This window comes from Felis catus, chromosome A1, assembly GCF_018350175.1.
Source record: "Felis catus isolate Fca126 chromosome A1, F.catus_Fca126_mat1.0, whole genome shotgun sequence".
Classification (NCBI taxonomy): domain Eukaryota; kingdom Metazoa; phylum Chordata; class Mammalia; order Carnivora; family Felidae; genus Felis; species Felis catus.
Window position 1 is genome coordinate 94,350,068 of NC_058368.1, and position 25,510 is coordinate 94,375,577.

A 25,510-nucleotide genomic window follows, 5' to 3' on the forward strand; every position below is an offset into this window, starting at 1 on the left:
CCCACACTTTTCTGTATTTTAATGTGTATGATTTATATTATGAAAAAGAGTTTGGGTAATAAAAAATTTATTCTTTGTTGATCATAAATTATTTTTTAATCATGTAGAAAGTTTACTTGAATTTCTTAAAAGGGTATATCATGCTCCAGTTAAATTTTGCAAATACACATTTACAATTTATAAACTTATTTATCCCCCCCCCCCCCCCCGAGAGAGTGAGGGAGCTTGAGCAGGGGAGGGGTAGAGAGAGAGGGAGAGGGAGCATCCCAAGCAGGCTCTGTCTGTCATCGTAGAGCCCAGCATGGGACTGGATCCCAGGAGGCGTGAGACCATGACCAGAGTCAAAATCAAGAGTCAGACACTCAACGTATCACTCAGCTTAACCAGCTGAGCTACCCAGCAGCCCCTCTCAGCTTCTTAATGTCACTCTTAAGAATCCATTTTAAGTAGCAAATCCATCAATATGGTATCCCCCTATTTTGAATCTCTTTGTAGTGTTTTCTACTCTGATCATTTTTTCTTATTTGTTTATTGTTTCTTACCCCCTCAGTACCTGGCAAATGGTAGGTACTCAGTAGATAGCTTAATGAATTAATGAACTAAAATTAAGCACCAGCTTCTTTTACTTATTATCTCTGAAGAAAACAGCCACGATAATTTACTTAGTCTCCCAAGTTCACTTGAATGCTATGCCCAGACATTTTATAAAGGGTTTTAAACACATTGTCAGTTTGCTTGAGCTAATGAAAATGTGTTTCATTTTATCCCTATACCATTCCATTTTTTGGTTTTGTTTTGTCATTTAGGTTAATTGGAGGATCTGACAACAAACTGATTTATAGACATTATGCAACATTATACTTTGTCTTCTGTGTGGATTCTTCAGAAAGTGAACTTGGCATTTTAGATCTAATTCAAGTAAGTTAACACTTATTGTCTTAATACCATTTTTGGCATTTATATATTTTAAACCTTGTATGCTCTAAATTTTCTAAAATGATGTTCTGTTTGGTAAGAAATAAATTGTTGCATAGTAGATATTAGATGAGTGAAATGGGGACTAAGGTGCTAAAACACATGGGTAAACTTAATCAGATTAAGACTAATCAATTAATTTAATCATGCCCTTTTTTCTTGTTAACGTAAGTCATGCAAGAAGCCCACGATTCCGGATCTCTTACCATGTGTATCCAGATCTGATCCCCAAACCCACCCCTCCCTGCCTCCTGAAAATCTTTCTTAATGTCCCTGGAACTCAGGGTCGGTCATAAGCACATTCCCCTGTATCTTCAACCTCTTTGTTAATGTTGCCTTCACTTTTTTCCTGTAATAAATTACATCTGGCTTCCCTGCTGACACTACCTGTAACCATCTCAAGTAATAACAGTCCTGCTCTCTTCTCTTCATACTGCTGAGCCTGCTAGTGTTTTCTTTGCTTCTTGTTGCTTTTTCCAGACCATTCTCTTGTTTAAAATGCCTCCAGACTTTATTTCTTGTTTGTAAACTATACCACCTTCTCTGCCCATCCTGTTTGAGTAACCTCTCATCCCCACCTCCTATTTGTTGGGGATTTTATCAAAAACTTTCAAAGGTCTGAGATTCTACCCTACTTGCAAGCTAACAAGTTCACTACCACAGTGTCGTGGATGCCGGCAGAGGACAGGAGACTTCTGGATTAGAAACAAAGGACTTATTCCAAACAGCACAAACAGTAGACATAGTAACAGCATTTGCTTACACTGGATCCCCACGCCAATCTCCAAAGTTGCCAAAGGGTGACGTTAAGAGAGCCAGATGATACCTGTACAAACAGTGGATTGAGTTATAGAAGAGGAACTGGAATCTTTTATACTGGACACTAATCATGTCGGCCCATGTCCTGAAGGAAAAGAATATCTTCCATGGATATAGATAAACCTACCTGTTGCTTTGGAGAGAAATACTCTCTATTTTCTGGGGCTGTTTTCTTACACAGGCTTGCTTAAAAAGATAGTCCGCAAAAATAGCAGTCTGTACCTCTGCTTATATTATATGCAGAAATGACAGACCCATGGGGTCTCCTAAAAATTTTACTCTTAGCTCACTGGCAGTCACTGGTACTACTTGTGTTCTAATTCTTGGTGATTTCAGTATTCAGTATTCATGTGGATAATTCTCCCAGTACCCTGGTGTCTTCAGACTAGTATTCCCTTTCATTGAACTTTTGCCCTCTGCTGCACCTGGTGTTCATTTCTAGACCTTGTTTTTATCCAAACTGCCATTCTCCATAATCTCCATTTCAGTTTCCCCTCTGTCTACCACCTTTCTCCATATCGCAGTTTCTATTAATGCAATAATTCCTTGAGCCTGTTGGGACCTTCAGTCTTTTGAATCTTAGCTTTTTTTTTTTTTTTTTTTTTTTTTTTTGTCCATCTTCCTGATGTCTTATATTCCTTACCCCACTTCAATTCCATGGTCAGTCGTGATAAATCATAGTCTGGTATACACTTAGCTCCTTCTTTGTATCCAAATGTCTAATTGTACTTGTAGAAAAAAAACAAACATAGCCATTCCACAGGTCTCACTTTTTTTTTCGAGAAAGAACAGAATATGGGTATATTTTTTAGAAATACAGAGGTATATATATGAGAAGAAAGATCTAAAAGAGTAAAAAGTGGTTTATTCCCCACTGAAAGTACCCATCAGGTGCCTAGTACAATAAATTTCAGAATGGTGGATCCCTGGGGCACCTGGGTGTCTCCATCAGTTAAGTGTCTGTCTCTGGCTAGAGCATGATCTCACGGTTCATGAATTCCAGCCCTGCTTTGGGCTCTGTGCTGACAGCTTGGAGCCTGGAGCCTGCTTCGGATTCTGTCTCTCCCTCTCTCTTCTCCCTTCCTCTCTCTCTCTCTCTCTCTCTCTCTCTCTCTCTCTCTCTCTCTCTCTGTCTCCCCTTCCCCTGCTTGCACTCTGTGTCTCTCTCCCTCTCAAAAATAAATAAACATTAAAAAAAATTTTTTTTTTAAAAGAATGGTGGCTCCTCACCTGTATCCCCACTGAAAGCAGAAGTCAGTGCTGGAGTGAGGGCTAGACCCCACAGCTGCTCTTATTTTCATTTCATTTCATTTTTTAAATTTACATCCAAGTTAGTTAGCATATAGTGTGACAGTAATTTCAGGAGTAGATTCCTTAGTGCCCCTTACCCATTTAGCCCACCCTCCCTCTCCCACATCCCCTCCAGCAACACTCAGTTTGTTCTCGATATTTATGAGTCTCTTATGTGTTGTACCCCCTCCCTGTTTTTATATTATTTTGTTTCCCTTCCCTTACGTTCATCTGTTCTGTGTCTTAAAGTCCTCCTGAGCAAAGTCATATGATAATTGTCTTTCTCTGACTAATTTCACTTAGCCTAATACCCTCCAGTTCCATCCACGTAGTTGCAAGTGGCAAGACTTCATTCTTTTTGATCACTGAGTAATACTCCATTGTATCTATGTACCACATCTTCTTTCTCCATTCATCCATCAATGGACATTTGGGCTCTTTCCATACTTTGGCTATTGTTGATAGTGCTGCTATAAACATTGGGGTGCATGTGCCCCTTTGACACAGCATACCTGTATCCCTTGGATAAATACCTAGTAGTGCAATTGCTGGATTGTAGGGTAGTTCTAATTTTAATTTTTTGAGGAACCTCCATACTGTTTTCCATTGTGGCTTGCACCAGTTTGCATTCCCACCAGTAGTGCAAAAGGGTTCCACTTTGTCCACATCCTCATCAACATCTGTTGTTGCCTGAGTTGTTAATGGTAGCCATTCTGACAGATGTGAGGTGGTATCTCATTGTGGTTTTGATTTCTGTTTCCCTGATGATGAGTGATGTTGAACATTTTTTATGTGTCGGTTGGCCATCTGGATGTTGTCTTCTTTGGAGAAGTGTCTATTCATGTCTTTTGCCCATTTCTTCGCTGGATTATTTGTTTTTTGGGTGTTGAGTTTGATGAGTTCTTTATAGATTTTGGATACTACTCATTTGTCTGATATGTCGTTTGCAAATATCTGTTCCCATTCCATCAGTTGCCTTTTAGTTTTGCTAATTGTTTCCTTCGTTGTGCAGAAGCTTTTTATTTTGGTGAGGTCCCAATAGTTCATGTTTGCTTTGGTTTCCCTTGCCTCTGGAGACATGTTGAGTAAGAAGTTGCTGCAGCCAAGATCAAAGAGGTTTTTGCCTGCTTTCTCCTTGAGGATTTTGATGGCTTCCTGTCTTATATTTAGGTCTTTCATCCATTTTGACTTTATTTTTGTGCATGGTGTAAGAAAGTGGTCCAGGTTCATTTTTCTGCATCTTGCTGTCCAGTTTTCCCAGCATCACTTGCTAAAGTGACTGTCTTGATTCCATTGGATATTCTTTCCTGCTTTGTCAAAGATTAGTTGGCCATATGTTTGTGGGTCCATTTCTGGGTTCTCTATTCTGCTCCACTGATCTGAGTGTCTGTTGTTGTGCCAGTACCATACTGTCTTGATGATTACAGTTTTGTAAGACATCTTGAATTCCGGGATTGTGATGCCTCCAGCTTTGTTTTTCTTTTTCAAGATTGCTTTGGCTATTCGGGGTCTTTTCTGGTTTCATACAAATTTTAGGATTGTTTGTTCTAGCTCTGTGAAGCTACAGGTCTCACTTTAAATTTATGATCTCCAACCTCGGTGAGTCCTTAATGCTACCCAGTAATCATATTTCCCTGATCCCTCCATCTCCCAGACTCCTGGTCAACTGGTAGGTTCTCCTTTGTCAAAGCTCTGGCACTCCTGGCATCTTGCTTCCTCCTTCACTGAGAGAACTGAAGCCATCAGAAGAGAACTTCCATAGACTCCACATCTGGGTCCATGCACTCTGTTTTCTCTTCTGTGAGGGAGGAACTCCCCATGCTCCTGCCTAAGACCAGCTCACCCACTTATGAAGCAGTCTCCTCCCCATGGCTCTAGCACTTCTCCCTCTCTCTCCTGAATCCTTTTCCCTCTCTCTCCCCAGTCATTCCCACCAGCTCTAGTACGTTCTCCCATCTTGAAAGAAGTCCTACCCCTACTTCCCCCTTCAGCCACTGCCCCCTGTCTTTCCCTCCCTTTCTGTCAGAATGCCTTAAACAAGGTGTCAGCACACACAGCTTCAGATTTTTCTTCTCTTCTTCACTCTTTTTAAACATACTCCATTCAGGTTTTCAGCTCTGTTGTTGCTAAATCCAGAGGTTCTCATCAGTCCTCCTTTATTTGATTAAGATTCCTTACTTGCTAACCTGGCTTCTGAGACACTGCACTCGCCTGCTTTTCACCTGTCCCTAGAGGTGCTTCATTTCAGTCGCCTGGTCTCTCTGACCTCTTCTTCGGCAAGTCCCGTAGGAGACACAGAATGTGACCACACACTATCTGCACGGCCACCACGCCGGTCCAGGCCTCCGTTGGCTCTTGCCTAGACTGTTAACATAGGTTCCTAATGTTCTTCCTGCTTCCACTGTCTTTTCTGTTTCATCTTTTCTTAGCAAAACAGCTGGCGATACTGTTGAAATAGGTCACCTCTTACATTCTGAATTCTCCGGTGGCTTTCCTTCTAGCTCCGAGTAAAATCCAGATTCCTTACGATTGACCCATGAGGCCCCACAGGCTCTGACTCCTCTCCCCGTACCCTTCTGCTTCTCTTACTTCATCTTCTCTCTTTCTCCCTTTTGCTCCAGCCCCTGTGGCCAGCTTGCTGTTTCTCAAATAACACCAGCCGTGCCTCCACCTCAGAGCCTTTGTGTTTGTTCTTTTTTTTTCTTTTTTAATTTTTAAAAAATGTTTGCTTACTTATTTTGGGACAGAGCATGAGCAGGGGAGGGGCACAAGGAGTTTGCTAGAAAAATAAAATTTAGTTGCTACGTGCTAGTGATATTTTATTTTGTTTATTTATTTTTTTTATCTGAGCACTGATTCCATTGGCGAAAGTCATGAAGCTGTGTATACACTTGAGATTTTCGTACCTTTTGTTTGTGATAGTTAAAACTAACTCTGGCACAATAAACAAATGTAACTGCTACAAATAATTGTGCTGGAGTAAGATTATCATGAAGGAGTGCTCTGAACATACATTTTCTTTCTCTTTCTCGGCCCCAGACAGGGCAAAAACATAGGGGCATGGTGTAGGCACATGGTAGTCAATTGGAGAAAGCTGCATGTAAAAAAGAAGTTTTTTTGTGCCAAATAAGTTTCATGGTTTTGCAGTCAGCACAAAGGGGGCATGCTTAGAGATCTAGTTAGTATGATAGGGTAATGAGAAATTAACCAAAGCAGAAAACTTTGGCAGTAATTCTGAGTTCCAAAGTTTAAGAACAGTAAAAGTGGCCAGATTAAGGCTTTTGGTATCAAATATTGTTAATAATGGAAGAAAAAAAAGGGCAAGTGATAAATGGAGCATTTCATATGCCAAATTACTCTTGATCCATAATTTTCAAACTAGGTTTTAAGAAAGGTGGGTGTCTGAGTTCCATGAAGCCACAAAGTGATCATAGCAGACATTCTTGCTCTTTTTTTTTTTTTTTTTTTTCCATTTTTTAAAAATTTGTTTCTGAGAGAGAGAGAGCACAAGCAGGGGTGGGACAGAAAGAGGGGGAGACACAGAATCCAAAGCAGACTCGGCCGTCAGCACAGAGCCCTATGTGGGGCTCGAACCCATGAACTGTGAGATCATGACCTGAGCTGAAGTCCAACGGTCAACTGACTGAGCCACCCAGTAGCCCCTGCTCTTTCATTTTTTAATTGGTGGTGAGGAAATGATGACTTTAAGATATATATGTTTGTAATATGAGGTAGAATAGAAATTTTTATAATATTTAAAGCTGTAAGAGGAAACTTCAAAGAAATTTTGAGTTTGAGGTGAATATGCCTCAGGAGCCCTTAGATAGATACTTAATTTCCTCTTGGGGCCTCCGTGAGAAACACTGCTAAGTTTTATTGTGTTTTGTTTTCCCAAAGGCTTTTCTAGTAAAGAGAGAGAAGGAAACTTACTTATGTATGAATTAGGTAACAGTTAAGGGTTAATCAGAACCCAGTATTGCACTGCCTTTTAACTTTGTTCATTAACACATTTCTTGGTTTATCCCATATAGGTAGTAGTTAATTCATTACACTATTATTTCATAGAAACTTTGTGTTTTTTAGAAAATGATTTGTTTTTTAGAAAATGATTTGTTAACATGAAACTGTTTCCTATTTCTCTCTCACTTGTCCACAACTGAAGGGAGTGGTAGACATACACACTGCATTCCAAAACACTTTATTTCCTTGAGCTAGCTACTAATGTTACAAGAGGAAAAAAAGGAGAAAAGCAATCTGTTTCAAATTTACCCTGTAAGAGAAAGATTGCAGTTGAGAACGACTAAAACAAATATGAATTTTCCTAGAGACCAATCAGAAGTATTTTATATTTGTGTCCTGGGATTTAAGCCATCATCATTATTTCTTTGTTTCTGTGACTGATCTTAATGGTTACGATAGTTTAGTGGTTATATCTCAGAAGAGAATTATATGGGGAGTTGTCAAAGAACAAATATCCTGCATCAAATCTGAAATAAATTCTATCACACCTTTCTGGAAAGTGGAAACTGGGTCTGTTTCCACTTTTTTTGTAAGATATTTTTGTAAGATATTTTAGCCATTACTCTTCAAATGTTGATAATTTGTCTTGATACTAGGTAAGACGCAGCAAAGAAGATTTCAGGAGTATTGTGTCACTTACCTATTACTAATGTAGGTTAGAGCTGTTATTCTAAGAGAGTCCAATTGAGTTATCAAATGTTGATCTGTCATGTCATAAAAAAAGTTCTGTAACTTCCCTTACAGGGACAATTAAATTTACCGCTTACCACCAACATGTTGGAGGTTCTGTGGTTGCTGTCTTTCCCCTGCGATTACCAGGGATCGTTAAATACTTCAGAGGGAGTGCTGAGCATGCACGAGGCAGTCACTTTAAAAATGTTGGTTGAATGAACAAAGGTGGAAGGGAATAGCTTATAGCTTCTTCTGTTTCATGAAACAGCGAATCAGAAGCTTAGTTAGAGCTGATTTTCTTGCTTCGTCCATCCTCTCTCTAGCTTCAAGAAAGTCAAGTGTAATGTCAAAAGTAGAAATGGAAAATTATAAATCAAGAGAGTTTAGATCAAAACTTCTTGGTCTTGTATATTCTTTAAAGAATTGATCAGGAAAACAAAACATCTATCTATCTATCTATATATTTTAAATAAGTTTATTGATTTATTTTGAGAGAGAGAGCCCAAGCAGGGGAGGGGCAGAGAGGGATGGGGGACAGAGGATCCCAAGCAGGCTCTGTGCTGATAGCAGACAGCCCAATGTGGGGCTCGAACTCATGAACCGTGAGACCATGACCTGAGCCGAAATTGGAAGCTTAACTGACTGAGCCCCACAGATGTCCCAAACGTCATCATATAATTCAGAAACATGCTAATAAATTTTGCTTTTTTCTCAATGTTGAAAATGATACCATTCAAATAATCATTGGGAGCATGTATTTTTATGCAGAGGTTTTGTGTTTCTGAGGTATGCATATGCTGTCCCAGATTTGACTTTTTATCTTTTGTGAAATCTGAGAGAAGGCATCATCACTAAATTCCCTGTGGAATTTAGGCCACTGTATCACCAAATTGAGTACCATCAGCCTCTGTTTTCTTTTGTTTCTTTTTTTAATTCTTTGTAAGTAAGTTGGGGAAATGGTGATCCTTTTTTGTTTCTGATACGTACTATTTGAGTGTGATATTGACTGCCATATAAGCAAATTTCAGACTTGATACCTGGCTTTTTTTAGTCTTTCTGTTGTAGCATGTCTTCATTGGCAGTGTTAAAATATTTACAGAGTGAGAATGAGAGGTTCATTAAATATTGACAGTGGTTGGTTGAGTTATTTATAAGCAGCCATATTGTCCTCAATTAATTTATTATGCCAAGCTGATAATAAATGGAGGCATAAAAGTTCACTAGATAATTCCAAATTCTGTTACAGTTTTCTGTACCGCATGTAGCAATTACATCAGCATCAGGTCTTGTTTGGTTGTAGTCAGGACAAAATTGAGTACTAATGTTGCAGGCAGGATTTTCTACCTCAATACTCGGGATTCGTTGTCTTGCCACTTTGCAGGATGAAAGAGGTGGACACAAATTGAGCAGCAGGCAAAAGTTATTAGAGTGCAAGAAAAGAAGAGTATTAGGAGAGCTCTCTTTACAGAGAGGGGGGCATTAGAAAATGAATACCCGGAACATAAGGCCAGGGTCCTTGTTTTATAAGGTTCTGATCAGCCCCCCTTCGTGCCTTCCCCCTAGTTCCTTCTCAGGTTCTACCCTTATTGGCTTGATAGCTCTAGGTGCTGGGTTGTCCATTCCTGATTGGCTCGACTCCATTGTGTGAGGGATCAGACTGGTCGTACTGTCCCTCGTATAACATAAGTTTCATGGTTTACTTTTTTTAGTTAGGTACCTTGATTGTCAAATTCCTGAGGGGAACCTGAGGCGGGGAGTAGGTGGGCTCTGTTACATTCTTAAGAGGAACCTTACACCCAAGGGGGTTTGCTGTGGTTAGACACTCCTAGTACTGTTACAAAATACGTGTTTTTCCCCACCCAGGGACCTCAGGTCCTAACCTTTCCCTCTCTGCCTATTTTATCCTGTCCTTCCCTATTACACTAACAGCTGAACTTTTCTTTAGGTTAAAAAAGATGTTTGATCATACATGGTGTTATAATATGTATATAAACCAGAGCTCCATGTGTAGCATTTGTTGTTGCTATGGTACTGAACGTTAGACCGACGTTTGTGAAATTATTTTACTTATGGCTGCTGATGCTGATTGAACCAAATATTGAGCTTGTCATTTGATTTTAATAGACCTTGAATTTTTTCACCTGTATAAAGCATGCCTATTTAATTTACTTATTCCTTCCTTCCTTCATTCATCCGTTTATATTTTAGAGAGGGAGAAAGTGTGTGTGCACACGAGTTGGAGGAGGGGCAGAGAGACAGAGACAGAGAGAGAGAGAGAGAGAGAGAGAGAGAGAGAGAGAGAGAAAGTCTTAAGCAGGCTCCACGCTCAGCATGGAGCCAGATGTAGGGCTTGATCCCACAATGCTGGGATCATGACCTGAGCTGAAATCGAGTCAGATGCTCAACCAACTGAGCCACCCAGGTGCCCCAAGGGTGCCTATTTTAATTTGCTGCCTATAAACTTCATGAGGTTGTTAGAAAGATCAGTGAATTAAAGCAAGCTAGTTATGGTTAACATCATTCAGCCTCTGCCCCTGTACTGGCTGTATAACTTTGTTCAAGTTACTTAACCTCTTTGACCTTCATTGACCTCATCTACAAAATGGAGTGATAATAATAATGCCAACCTATAGAGTAGGTATAAGCATCAAAAAAGATACATGAAGCTTATGGCTAAATGACTGACGTGTAGCAGACAGTGGTTTTTAGCTAACTTTACCATTAAAGCGTATATTTATAAGGAAGGCATACAAAGTATTATTCCATTAGTATGCAAATTGAATTGGATAAGGAAGTTCTATTTTATCTTATTTTTATGAGAATTTGTTAATCTTTTTATCCTCTATGTTGTGTGCTTAGAATGAATTCTATATGGTGATAGAGTTAGCCACTAAGAAATTGACCTAATTGGAGGAACTTGTAAGTCAAGAATACTTAAGTGAAGAAAGATCCCATGATCTTCCCTTTATCACATAGGAAATTGTGCTAGGTGGGTGCTGCTGGACATAGAATGGTGTGCCAGTGGAAGCCTCACTGCCTACCACCCCGTGTCATTGTTCTCTTTTATTATAAGGCTATGCTTGAAAGCACCTTGTTAAGTAGCATACTGCATCAACTTTGGGCTCTCTAGGTTATTTTTAAGAATTATCTAGGAAGATCAGCTGGCCAGCACTTAGGGACTATGGGAAGTTGCAGCTCCCCTGGGCGGCGGGTGCCGGGAGATAAACCGCTGGTCCATGGGAGGATGAGTTCTGGTGCAGTTCCTCTTCTGACGAAAGAGGGAGCCCTGGCCCAGTTGGCTTATTTTGCCAGCAATCCAGAGTGATTACTTGGGATCATTTCAGGAAAATTTACACTTGCTACACCATACTTTAACCTGAGTATTAAAAGTTTCTGTTTTCAGTAAGATTCATTTCTCATATACATGTAAGAAACCAAAAAATGTTTCTATAAACAATTCGTTTTCTATCTTATTTTTACTGAGAAGTCTGTTTTCCAATAATTGGAAATATATTCACTTTTCACTTATTTACACTGTTGCTTCGTGATAAATCTTGGTATTGAATTTGAAGATTCTTTTCAATTTACCTGTTAACTTTTCAGCCACCCTCTAGGGAGGCATCATAGAGTCAGGTTGGTGTTTGGAGTCAAATGGCATGGATTTGAATACTGCCTCTTGCCATCTAACAGTTATATAACTTTGAGCAAATTACTTAACCGTATCCACTTATCCATTCCCAATTCTCTCGTCTGTAGGTGCTGATAGGCATACCTACCTTATCAATATTGTTGTAAGAATGAGAACTAATGTTTATAGTTGGCATAGGGCCTAGAACATGGTAGATATGTTATTATGTAATTTCTAGTGGTGAAGAAAGTATTTAAAAAATTTTTTTAATGTTTGTTTATTTTTGAGAGAGAAAGTGTGAGTGGGGGAGGGGCAGAGAGAGAGGGCGACAGAAGATCTGATGTGGGCTTCCTGCTGACAGTCACGAGCCCGAAGTGGGGCTCAAACTCACCGTGAGATCATGACCTGAGCTTACATCGGACGCTCAGCCAACTGAGCCACTCAGGCACACCTGTAAAGAAAGTATTTTGGAACTCAAGTACTTAAAGTCAGAATTTTGGAACTAGAAAAAAATAAAATTTATTTTTTTCTCCTTTTAAAGTAGGTTTGAGAGAGAGAGAAAAACTCAACTTATTTTGGTGTTTTTCTTTGACTTAAGGTGAATTCCTAATTTGCCAGGGTAGGATGGTTGGTTTTCAGGGAGGAATTGGTAATACAGGAGGAGACTCATTAAGCTTGGGTTTTCAAATTTTCTTCTTTAAAGTTTTCAAAAACATATGTTGAAATTATTTCATACTTACAAAAGAGTGACAAATACAATACAAAGAATTCTTGCATATCATACCTTCACCCAGATTCCCTAAATTTAACATCTTCTATAACCACAGTATAATGACTAAAATCGGGAAATCAACATTGATATAATACTGTTATTTAATCTGCAGACCTCATTTAAAACTTGCCAGTTGTCCCGTGTATTGTCATTTTTCTCATTCAGAGTTTAATTCAAGTCACGTACTGCATTTAGTTTTCACATCTCCTGAGTCTCCCTGACTCTGTAATAGTTCATCTTTGTCTTTCATGCATTCCATGTCTTTCATATCTGGAGCCTTTAAAGAGTACAAGTCCATTATTTTATAGAATATTCCTCAGTTTGAGTATACCGCAGAAGCGCTGTTAACATCCTTTTCAGTGCATCGTATCAAGAGGGACACGATCTCATTTTGTCTCACTATAATATTTATTCCGACCCCTTGGTTAAGACCGTGCCTGCCAGGTTCGTCTACTGTAAACTTCTGTTATCTCTTTGTGCTTGAAAGTATCTTATGGGGAATAATTTTGAGATGATGTAAATATCCTTTATCTAATCATCTTTTTGGTCATTAATTTCAGTTTGTTTCAGTGATTCCTGCCTGAAGAATTAGTGTTGTGGCGTTTGCCAAATGGTGATTTTCCAGTATGCCCTCTGTATTGACTAGTTAAAATTATATAAGGAAAATCTTTCTAGGTTTTGCATTTATTTTATTTTGTTCTAAGTCGTATCAATTGTACCATATACATGGAAGAACATTTTTAATTATATGTGGGAGAATATTTTTCAAGATCAGATATGATTTTTAGATCAGCTTTTGCTTGTAAGTTTAAATATAATTTTAATAATCTCTCACGAGTCGCTTTTGTGCACAGAAGGAAATGATTCAGAGGCTATTTTCATTTTCAAAATTAGTGTTTTGGGCACCTGGGTGGCTCAGTTGGTTGATTGTCCAACTTTGGCTCAGGTCTATGAGTTTGTGAGGTTGGCTCACAGTTTGTGAATTTGAGCCCTGCATCAGGCTTTCTGCTGTCAGCACGGAGCCTGCTTAGAATCCTCTGTCCCTCTGTCTCTGCCCCTCCCCTGCTTGTGTGCGTATACGCTCTCTCTCTCTCTCTTAAAAATAAACATCAAAAAAAACAAAATTAATATTTGGTTGAAAACCCTGATTCTTCCTTAGACTTCTAAATCCAACATACAAATCATATTAAGTCATTTTAATGGAGGGGCTCCAATATAATTAAGTTTCCTATGGTACAAGAAGTCCGCTTTCCACAATTCTGTGTTCATGTGGGTGGTAGAAGTATTGAAAGTTAGTTTTTGCTTTATACTATTCTGTATTTTCCAAATTTTCTAAGTAACTACTTACTACATTAAAATCAAGTACTATTTCCTATTGTTGGAGGCAGTATGCCTAGTGAATAAGAATTTGGGTTCTGCAGTGAGACTTTCTTCTACTTACCCGTGTTAGTAGTTAGTTGACTTTTTGCTAATTTAGAACCTTTCTTGCTGTAAGTGGCCGATAATAAAAGTATCTGCCTTATGACTTACCATGAAGGAGTAAATAAAATAATATACTTAAAGCGCCTGGAACCATAGCAATGACATAATAACATGTACTCAATAGATTTTGGCTATTATCATTAACCTTTTTTTTTTTTTTTTTAAGAAAAACAGAAATAAGTCACATAGAAAGAATCCTTGATGTGAACTCTTTTAGAATCATTTTGATGTGAGAGTAGAAGACAGCTTGCCCTCTCATCAACTTTTAATTTTTACATGCTGAGGTTGAGAGTTTAATCTGTGTAAAGTACTGGTACGAGGTAAATGCACAATAAATGGCTCTGTTTTTACTAAGACTGTCCTCATCGGCATGTTAGCGTCCGGGTCAGGTTTGGTGGAAATTCGGTCCAGAACCCAGTCATATTCCAAGTCGAGTGCCATTTACACACCTTAAGCACCGTATTTTGAAGATCCTGAATCTCCATGCAGTAGTACGTACTGGAGAGTGTCCCTAGGCTGTATTCATCGTGTTCTTCAAAGGCCGTTGATCTGGTTTTAAGTTCAGTTTGCCTTCCCCAGCTCTTCTGGTACATTTTTTTTTAATGTTTTTATTTATTTATTATTGAGACAGAGAAAGAGCATGAGCAGGGGAGGGGCAGAGAGAGAGGGAGACACAGAATCCAAAGCAGGCTCCAGGCTCTAAGCTGTCAGCACAGAGCCCGACGCGGGGCTCAAACTCATGGAGTGTGAGATCATGACCTGAGCTGAAGTTGGATGCTCAGCCAACTGAGCCAACCAGGCGCCCCTCTTCTGGTACATTTTTAGTGGCGTTTTTTGGATTCTTGGCTTGAGCTAAACCAGTATCTCTCTAGAACATCTTGCTGCTGACTAAAAACAATTTTTTTTTTTTTTAGATCTCTTGCCATATTATTAGTATTCTTAAATTTGTGCCTCCTATTTTGGGGTTTAAGACTTTTTCTATCTTATGATATGTCAACTTAACATTTACATATTTCATTTAATGTTATAGATTTCCTGCTGAAATCTGATAGAAGTCCTCAAACTCAGAAAAAAATAATTATATTTTACCTAGAAACAAAACTCTAAAGGGAGGGTGGGGGGCTCCTGGGTGACTCGATTAGTTAAGTGTCTGACTTCAGCTCAGGTCATGATCTTATGGTCTATGAGTTTGAGCCCCTCGTCAGGCTCTGTGCTGACAGCTCAGAGCCTGGAGCCTGCTTTGGATTCTGTGACTCCTTCTCTCTCTGCCTCTCCCCCACACATGCTCTGTCTCTTAAAAAATATATATTTTTTTAAATAAAGTGGGGGGTGGGTCTGCCATGTAAGTGATAACTGCTTAAGGATATTTTGTGGCTTCTGTTTTACCTAAGGCATATTTTTATTTCTCCATATGTGTATATTATAATACTAGCCAACATACATATTCTTGAAGGGAGACATTGTTCTAAGCCCTTTATGTGTATTCATTTTTTTTGATGTTTTATTTTATTTTTGAGAGAGAGACAACACAAATGGGGTAGCGGCAGAGAGAGAGGGAGACACAGAATTTGAAGCAGGCTCCAGGCTCTGAGCTATCAGCACAGAGCCTAATGCGGGGCTCGAACTCATGAGCTGTGAGATCATTACCTGAGCCGAAGTTGGACGCTCAACTGACTGAGCCACCCAGGTGCTCCGATTTTTTATTGTTTTATGTGCTTGAATTCTCTCATGAGAGTCTCAACTTAATACCCTGCTTATGTATTCCCAAGATAGCTTCAATTTGATTTCTTTGGCCTTTGTCCTCCAAGAGTTCATTTTCTTGTCATTGAGTATGGCTTTATTTTCATCAATATATGTTTAATTTTTTTTTTAATGTTTATTTTTGAGAGAGGGAGAGACAGAGACAGCATGAGTGGGGGAGGGGCAGAGAGAGAGAGGGAGACAGCATCTGAAGTAGGCTCCAGGCTCTGAGCTGTCAGCACTGAGCCGATAGGGGGCTCAAATTCACAGACTGTGATATCATGACCTGAGCCAAAGTTGGATGCTTAACCTCCTGAGCCCCCCAGGCACCCCTATATATATTCATCACTAAAACGACTGCATGGCATAAGTACCATTATTATGTCCAGATGAAGAAACTAAGATTTAGAGCTAAATAACTTGCCCTAGATTTCATAGAGGCTAAGCTGGAATTTTAATAGAGACATGCTTGCCAAAGCTTATGCTCTTACGTTCTAAGCACTGTTAAATACTTACCTGCCTCATAACAGATTCCGGTTACCTTTGTGGCCCAGACCCAGGTTTGTAATTAAAGATAAAGGAAACACAAGAAAATTTTGTTACAAGGGCACTGGGAAGGGAGAGTATTTCTGTGTGGATGTGAATCTGTTTATTTTGTTTCTTTTTGGAAAATTAGATAATTATTAAAATGAAGGAAAACTTAAAATATGATTCTCTTAGTAAATTAATATTTTCCCCATTAACCTTTGAATTTTTGTAGGGCAGAGATCATTGAGTTGCTGCTTAGTAGATAACCGTTCTATTTAAATTGACCTTAAAACTTGTATCATTTTTATTTTTTTTTATTTGTATTATTTTTGTTAAGCTTATTTATTTTGAGAGAGAAAGAGAGAGAGAAGGAAGTGGGAGAGGGACAGAGAGAGAGGAAGAATCCCAAGCAGATTCCACCGTGGCAGCACGGAGCCTGACGTGGGGCTCGATCTCTTGAACCGTGAGATCATGACCTGAGCCAAAATCGAGAGTCAGACACAAATGACTGAGCCACCTAGGCACCCCAGAATTTTTATCATTTTGAAAATGAAACATAAAAGTGGTGCCTGGGCTCAGTTGGTTAAGTGTGTGGCTTGATTTCAGCTCAGATCATGATCTCATGGTTTGAGAGGTCCAGCCCTGCATTGGGCTCTGCGCTGACAGTGCAGAACCTGCTTGGGCTCCTCTCTCTGCCCTTCCCCCACTTGTGCTCACTTTCTCCCTCTTTCTCTATCTCAAATAAACTTAAAAAAAAAAAAAAAAAAGAAACGTAAGAGAGTGGTATTTACCATGTCACTTTTAAATTTTTTTTTTTCAACGTTTTTATTTATTTTTGGGACAGAGAGAGACAGAGCATGAACGGGGGAGGGGCAGAGAGAGAGGGAGACACAGAATCGGAAACAGGCTCCAGGCTCTGAGCCATCAGCCCAGAGCCTGACGCGGGGCTCGAACTCACGGACCGCGAGATCGTGACCTGGCTGAAGTCGGACGCTTAACCGACTGCGCCACCCAGGCGCCCCTACCATGTCACTTTTAGTACTTGGTTCTTTTTATCTATCTCCTTGTGAAATATAATGCAATCGCAACTTTGTTACTATTTTTTATTCTGTCTAGAACCCCAAAGGCCCATTAATTTGTTGTTCTTAATTTCTTTACTTCATTTTGTAGATTATTAGTTTTGTCTTGGCCTTGTCCATATGACACATCAGTGTGTGTATCTACATACAAAGCTCCAATTTCTAACTATATTAAGAATTTTTGCTGAATCAAAATAAGATTAATGGAAACTTTTTTTTAAGATTTATTTTTTAAGTAATCTCTACACACAACATGGTGCTCAGACTCGCAACCCCGAAGAGTCACATGCTCTATGACTGAACCAGCCAGGCACCCAGTGGAAGAGGGTTTTTTTGAAGAGGGTTTTTGATTTGTTTAGACCAGACTTAGCATTTAAATGTCTTAAATCTTAAGAATTCTTTTCCTAAATTAAGAACCTGTAGTTATAATGACATTTTACGGCAGGACACTTTTTTTTTTGTATTTATATTTTTCAAAGGTGGTATTGTTCTGGTTTAAATATAGGCAACATTTTTCTTTCTATATTAATAAGCATATCACAAAGGCCTGCCAGCCTCAGCAGGTAGTCACCTTGCTTTTATATCAGTGTTCACCTGCAGAATTAGACTTTTCTATTTCTATTTCAATTTTATAATCCTTGCATGTTTTGAACAGCCAGATGAACAGTACTGGTTTCCTTTTATTAGATGTGTTACGCACTTTATCAAAATTATCGAACTAGATCTGTGAGGTAATCCAAAAACGTAGGTAGTTTTATCACTGTTTTCTAGTTCTGAGGTTTGGGGGAGTAAGTGATGCTGAAGCTCACATAGCAAGGTAGCAACAGAGGTGGTTTCCTCACCACTAGACCCTACTGTCTCTTTGACAGCCCATAGTTTTTTGCTACTCCATGGTTTGCCAGTGGTTCACTTAAAGCTACCAGGAAAATTGTTTTTCTCTTTGCCCAACATAGTCTGCACATTGATTCAGTGGGTTCCACTGATCTTTTATAAGTGTACATAAATGGAGGGGAAGTATTTAGACAGCATTTTCACCAGGATAGTCATCTTCTGATGGCTAAAAACCAATGGCTTATAGTATATGGGTAATGAAACCAGGTGATTTGGAAAAAGTAAGCATGGAAAAATAAAGACATATTAGAAACTTTTGACTCTGATGGGTAGGTCTAATAATGATTTTATTTATTATTTTTTAAATTTTTAGTAGGCTCCACCCACACTTGGGGCTTGAACTCATGACCCTGAGATGAAGAGTCGCATGCTTTACCAACTGAGCCAGGCATCCCTAATAATGATTTTAAATTAAAGAAGATTAAATTAAACCACACCATACACAAAAATCTGTTCCACTAGATTTAGTCGAAACATGAAAGATAAAACAGTGAAGTTTTTGTTTTCTTCTGGGAGAATATCTTCTTGATGTTACTATAGGCTAAGATTTCTTAAATTGGACATAAAAAAAGATTAACCTTAGAGACGATGATAAATTGGAAAATATTGAAAGTGAAAACTTCCAAGAACGTTGGTAGAATAAAAAGGCAAGCCACAGAGTAGGAGAAGATATCTGTAATATGTATAGATGACAAGACTGTATCTAGGATAATTTAAGAATTTTTAGACACTAGCAAGAAAGACCAATACAAAAATGAGCAGAAATCTTGAACAGACATCACAAAGAAAGATATCTAAATGGCTGATAAATATGAAACAGCGCTCAGTGTCATTACAGCTATCAGGGAAATACAAATTGTTGTTACAATGACTTTCTGCCACATACCCATGAGATTGGTTAAAATTAAGAGATGGACAACATAACACTCTGACAAGGGTGTGTGATTGTGGGAACTCTCATATACTGCTCTTTGGGGTATCCATCTTTAGAATTGCTTTGGAAGTCTGTTTGAAGCCGTCTGCTACCCTGTGACCCCACAGTTCTCCTCTGTGTGTGCCCTCAGTGGGTATGTGTGCATCCATTCAGTAATAGACACGAATAAGAATATTCCTAGCAGTGCTAACTGTAATGGCTCCATACTGGAAACAACCCAAACTGTCAACAGCGAAATGGATAAATACGTTGTGGTATATTCATGCAATGGCATACAGTAGATGAGAATGAATGCGCTATTAGGTAATAGTTGAATCTCACAAAAATATTGATGAATAAAAGGCACCACTCACAAAAGATTGCATACTGTATGATCTCATATAGTTCAGAAATAGGCAAAACGGATCTGTCGTATTAGAAAGAAAGTGGTTACCTTTGATGGTGATGGTGACTTACTGAAGTATGAGAGGCTTCTGCAGTGCAGGTAATATTTCAACACCTGATTTGGGTGTTGGTTACACAGGTATGTTTACTTTGTGAAAATTCATCAGGTTATATACATTGTTGTGATTTGTGTACTTCTGTGTATGTATGTTATGCTTCAGGAAAAATTTCCTGGAGCCGGGGAGCAGAAGTGAAATGGCTTTACTTACTATAACTTATTTAAATATGATGTTATAAATTGGAATTCAGACCATTTCCAACTTAAAGGTACGGTTTCAGAAGTAATATTTTCTACTTTATCAGTGGGAAAAGTTTTTTTCTTCTCACATTCTTCTAAGAAGTTCAAGTTTGTTGGGGCGCCTGGGTGGCGCAGTCGGTTAAGCGTCCGACTTCAGCCAGGTCACGATCTCGCAGTCCGTGAGTTCGAGCCCCGCAGTCCGTGAGTTCGAGCCCCGCGTCAGGCTCTGGGCTGATGGCTCAGAGCCTGGAGCCTGTTTCCGATTCTGTGTCTCCCTCTCTCTCTGCCCCTCCCCCGTTCATGCTCTGTCTCTCTCTGTCCCAAAAATAAATAAACGTTGAAAAAAAAAATTAAAAAAAAAAATAAAAAAGAAGTTCAAGTTTGTTAAGCTTGTTCAACTCTTTGTTCAAGCAGCATTATCCCATTCAGTGCTTATAAGCGAGAATCTGCTATAAAAAGAAGGAAAATGAATCTGAATTAGTTTCAAGTAGAGTGAATAAAGTCATTCCAGGAACCATGTCACTAAGACCTTGAGGAGAAATTAAGATAAAGTTGGGAGTTTGAGTGGATATTCTTTGTTTCCTACCTACCTCAAAAAAATTGAAATTAACTGGAAACTTTGAGGCTGACCCCTGTATGCCCCCACACTTGGTCATCTGAATAATTTGCCTTCTCACAAATGAAATTGTCGAGTAAAACTGCATATTCTTTGTTACTTAGAGACCTCTTACTTCTAGTGACTTTGGTCTAAGCCAGGGGCCAATAAACTAAAGCAGGTCAAGTCCAGCTTGCTGCACCTTTTTGTAAAGTTTTGTTGGAGCAGAGCCATGCTCATTAAAACAGTTTTTTTTTTTTTTAATGTTTATTTATTTTGAGAGACAAGAGTATGAGCGGGGGGGGGGGGGGGGGCAGAGAGAGAGGGAGACACAGAATCTGAAGCAGACTTTTGTTAGCACAGAGCCCTACAGGGGGCTCGAACTCATGAGCCATGAGATCATGACCTGAGCCGAAGTCTGACGCTTAACCAACTGAGCCAGCCAGGCACCCCCATGCTCATTGTTTATATATCTGTATAGTTGCTTTTTGTTGCACCATATGGCCCACAAAGCTAAAATATTCACTCTATGGTCCTTTGTGGAGAAAGTTTGCCAACTCTTGATTATAGTCCTACAGTTCCTTGTTTGTAATGTTTCACCTATCTTACCATCGGCATGGATGGAAGGAACCTTGGGTTAGAGATCTGTATAAATTGGCCTGAGATATGAGTAGTTTAGCAAGACGCCTGCTGTTTGCATTTTACTCCTTGTCCTATAGGATCACCTGTGAATAAAGTAACCATATGTTTCCGTTTGTGAGTAAGTCCTTCTTTATATCTTTTGTTCCAGGCTGTTAAGAAATTATGATAACATTGCATACTATTATAGCTTAATAATCATAAAATTTTAGCTGCTCCTTTTTACTCCTCATGCCCCCAGTTTGTATGATAAATTTTGTGGTCATCCTGTCTGTGACAGTAACCTTTGAGAAGGGTGGTGGGAATAGAGATAGAAACAGAGTGACAACCTATCCAAGGGAATTTAAGAAATGAATTTTTGAAAGTTTGTGTCAAAGGTCTTCAAGACCATCTCATTGATTTGCTAGGATTCACAGGACTCCAAAGTTGCTGTGCTCATGGTTAGGGTTTAGTACAGTGGTAAGAAACAGGAAAAGCACATGAGGGGATGTCTGGAGAAAACCAGGCGCAAGCTTCGATGTGTCCCTTCCCACTGGAGTCACACAGGATATGTTTTAATTCCCCCAGAAATGGTATGTGTAATGTGTTCGCAATCAGGGACAGTCACCCCTAGCCTGTGTGTCAGGATTTTTGTTGGTGGTCAGTCACATAGGCATGTGGCACCATCGTGACTTGACCTTGCTTACTTAAGCTCTAGAACCTCAGAGGTAAGGAGTTGTTCATCATAAATCACATTGTTAGCATAAACTGTTCGTTCAGACTGGTATACAGTGCAGCCCAAGGACTCAGGCATGCCAGAACATACTTATCAGAACTGTACAGGGGCTCAGAGCTCAGTTCCCAGGAGCTAGTCAAGGGCTAGTCTGGTAAACAGGCCATTTTGGGGGATGTGTAGGTTTTTGAGCCTCACAGGCCTGCTGCGTTAACCCTTCCCCCCCCCGCAAGGCCCTACAAGGTATTCAAACCAGAGCTTGAACTGAGGTAAGTCTGATTCCAAAGTCTTTTTTGCTTTTTCCATAGATAATTTGAGTGATCTTTTATCCTGAATTAATTGCTTATTACAAACTGGATGCATTAGATGTGGTAGATACTTGAACTATGTCCATCTATCGTGATAAATCTTTCCAGTAAGCTTTCTTTTTTTCCTCACATGAAGATAGGGAGCCTGATTTGATTATTTTTTTTTTCAGCGCTTTTTAAAGTAATGGTGCTAAGAATTTCTAGTTTTAGTTATTTTCAGCAAAGTTTATTTTGTTTTGTATGTTAATGTATTGAAACATAGTTATGAGCAATAGTGTATAATTATTCCTGTTGCACTTAATGCAGTATTTAATTTAAAACAAATGTGATAGCGGAGTTTAGAAAAGTGTTTGTTCGGGGGGCGCCTGGGTGGCACAGTCGGTTAAGCGTCCGACTTCAGCCAGGTCACGATCTCGCGGTCCGTGAGTTCGAGCCCCGCGTCAGGCTCTGGGCTGATGGCTTGGAGCCTGGAGCCTGTTTCCGATTCTGTGTCTCCCTCTCTCTCTGCCCCTCCCCCGTTCATGCTCTGTCTCTCTCTGTCGCAAAAATAAATAAACGTTGAAAAAAAAAATTTTAAAAAAAAAAAAAAAGTGTTCACAGTTAAGAATTGTCTCCTTTGTAGATGATAGGTTTGAATGAATTTATACAGTTCTCAAGAGCTCTTAACCTTTTTTTCTTTTTTTTTTCTTCAGGTGTTTGTGGAAACGTTAGACAAGTGTTTTGAAAATGTCTGTGAACTGGATTTAATTTTCCATGTAGACAAGGTACTCTTTCTGTATTGTTAAATCTTCTGAGCTCTGTATCTAAGAAAAATGTTATTTTATATTTGTCAAAGTAAAAATGGACTTAGTGAATAATACTATTTTTATTCCTTATTTATTTAGTATAACTAATAAATTATGTTTACTATGAACCAGGCACTGCGCTTGGTGCCGAAGATTCAGACCCTGGCCAGAGGAATCCACATCTAGAGGAGGAGACCGTGGCATTCATTAAGTAGCAGTGTGTGTTGAGTGTTAATGGGAACACAGCTGTCCCACCTGCCCCTGCCCAGGGGGATGTGAGTGGAGGAGATTACATTAAAGTTGGATTTTTAAGGATTAGTAGATATTTCACTGACCGAAGTGGAGAGGATGGCTCTAGAGGCAGAGATATAAAGTACAGGCCTTTGGTGTGTGTGTTGTGGGGGGTGGGGGTGGGGTGGTATTGATTGAGAGGCCTAATTTAAGTTCTTCAGTGCACGGATTTTGGACTTTGTTCTGACGCACTTTAATTTTTTTAATAAAAATATGTATTGGCATTTATTGTTGCCTTGTTTGTACATTGGTTTTTGTTTTGTTTTGTTTTGGCAAGATCAGTTTTTTCTACATTATGAAGATTGGATTGGATCGGATTGGTGGTAGGTGGGAGATTAAAGGCAGGGAAATCCGCTAGAAATCTTTTTGAGGAGCTCCAGAAAGAAGAGAAGTAAGACAGTACAGTAGGGATGCAGGAGGGTGAATGGATAAGACATGACGGTCTGCTAAAAAGCTCCACTTACCTACAGATTCCATACATGAGAGGAGGGAAGGATTGCTGAACTTTGTAGCCTGTATTTATTACCTGGTGCTGGTGATAGGGAATTTGGGAGGAAGAGAGTACACTTTTACCACACACAGGTTTTTTTCTTTATTAAGCTTATATAATGTAGCAAGGTTTTTTGTTTTGTTTTGTTTTGGTTTGGTTTTAGTGTTTGTTTCTTTTTGAAAGAGACAGAGTGCAAGTGGGGGAGGGGCAGAGAGAGGGGAAACAGAATCCAAAGCTCACCGACTGAGCCACACAGGCGTCAGTAACAAGTTGTTTTGAATAATTAATCCATTGAATAAAATAGTCTGAAATAATATGCTGAAAATTTTAGCAGAAAAGGTGATTTTTAAAAATCAGCTTTATCGAGGTATAATTTACACACACCAAAATTCAGTTTTAAAAATTTTTTTTTATTTATTCTTTTTAACATTTATTTATTTTTGAGAGAGAGAGACAGAGCACGAGCTGGGGAGGGGCAGAGAGAGAGGGAGACACCGAATCCGAAACAGGCTCCAGGCTCCGAGCTGTCAGCCCAGAGCCCATCTTGGGGCTTGAACTCACGAATCGTGAGATCATGACCTGAGCCGAAGTCGATGATCAACCAACTGAGCCACCCAGGCGCCCCTTAAAACTTCTAATTTACATTGATTGATATACATTCACTTAAGAAAAATCAGAAAATACAGATTAGTGGAAAATAAGTAGAAGCCATTCAACTTCAGAGGTTGCCTTATGTTAAAAGAAAAGCTGAGACATATTAAGAGTTTTATCAGGGGCGCCTGGGTGGCTCAGTCGGTTGGGCGTCTGACTCCGGCTCAGGTCATGATCTCGAGGTCCGTGAGTTCGAGCCCCGTGTCGGGCTCTGTGTTGACAGCTCAGAGCCTGGAGCCTGTTTCAGATTCTGTGTCTCCCTCTCTCTCTGACCTTCCCCCATTCATGCTCTGTCTCTCTCTGTCTCAAAAATGAATAAACGTTAAAAAAAATTAAAAAAAAAAAGTTTTATCAGTTTATTTGAACAATACTGATTCAAATTGGGCGGTGCCAAACCAGGAATGTTTAGGAGTATTCCAACAGGAGCGAGGGGAGAGGCTTCTATAGAGAAAAGGCGGAAGCAAAGCAAGGGAATTAACTGATTATAACTCAAGCAGTTGTATTATTTGAGAAAGTCGAGTTTGCTGTGATGGGTTGTCTTCAGGCTTTGATTTCTTAACCTTGAGACATTTACAGGCTTAGGTTTTAGTTTGCTTACTTAGGCTGTTAGATACTAGAACCACCTCACTCTAATTGTTTAATGAACATTAGTGTTAAGATTTTAGAGTGTTAGAGTTCTAGATTGTTTTGTACAAGCAAGTACAGAAACAAATACGTCATTTTTTTTTAAATTTCTTTTTTAACGTTTATTTATTTTTGAGACAGAGAGAGACAGAGCATTAACGGGGAGGGTCAGAGAGAGGGAGACACAGAATCTGAAACAGGCTCCAGGCTCTGAGCCATCAGCCCAGAGCCTGACGCGGGGCTTGAACTCACGAACCGCGAGATCATGACCTGAGCCGAAGTCGGCCGCTTAACCAGCTAAGCCACCCAGGTGCCCCAACAAATACGTCTTTAAGACCAACAAAAATGGAATCCTGCAGTATATAGTATGTGTAGCCTATACCTTCGTACAACAGTGCATCACTATTTTAGAACCTGCCAAAATTAACTAGATCTGTTCTTTCTGGGCTAAGCTCTTGTTTTAATTTTTTTCAGTGCAATGAGATAAAAGCTTCAGGATAGCAGGACCTTTCCTATCCCTCCCTTCTCTGTCTAAAACAATGCTAGTCTTGTTTTGAGCCCTTCTATGAAAGTAGGATTGTTTTCAACTCTTAAGCAGCCCTGGACCTTCCCCAGCCAGGGATCTCCTAACCAGCTCAGCTCATTTTTTCTTAGGGGCAGGTACAAAATTTTGCACGCAGCCCTCAGCCTCCTTTTGGACCACAGCTGGTTCAGTGAAAGGGGGAAGTTGTAAAGATTACCCCTTCTGTTTTCAATCGGGATGGGCTAGTTTATGCTACAGTTTAAGAAATAGCAGAATACCTCTCATTCATGCAGTATGTTTATCTTGTTCCATATACCTTAATTCTGGGATCCACGGTAACAAAGCTGTCACTGTCTGGAGCATCGTCAGTTTCTATGTCA

The 25,510-nt window shown here is 39.5% G+C and overlaps 1 protein-coding gene across 7 annotated transcripts in view; it reads left to right on the forward strand.

The window, feature by feature from the left end:
- The window catches only part of AP3S1 (adaptor related protein complex 3 subunit sigma 1), a 96,390-nt gene that overhangs the window by 26,027 nt on the left and 44,853 nt on the right, over positions 1 to 25,510 (forward strand). For 5 of the 7 annotated variants that reach the window (XM_045057733.1, XM_045057746.1, XM_023254313.2 and 2 more), the window contains exons 3-4: positions 807 to 918; positions 22,459 to 22,530. In XM_045057733.1, the coding sequence (XP_044913668.1) occupies positions 807 to 918; positions 22,459 to 22,530 (184 nt within the window). The remainder of the gene's footprint in view (positions 1 to 806; positions 919 to 22,458; positions 22,531 to 25,510) is intronic. The other 2 variants (XM_045057744.1, XM_023254311.2) reach the window with 1 other exon arrangement.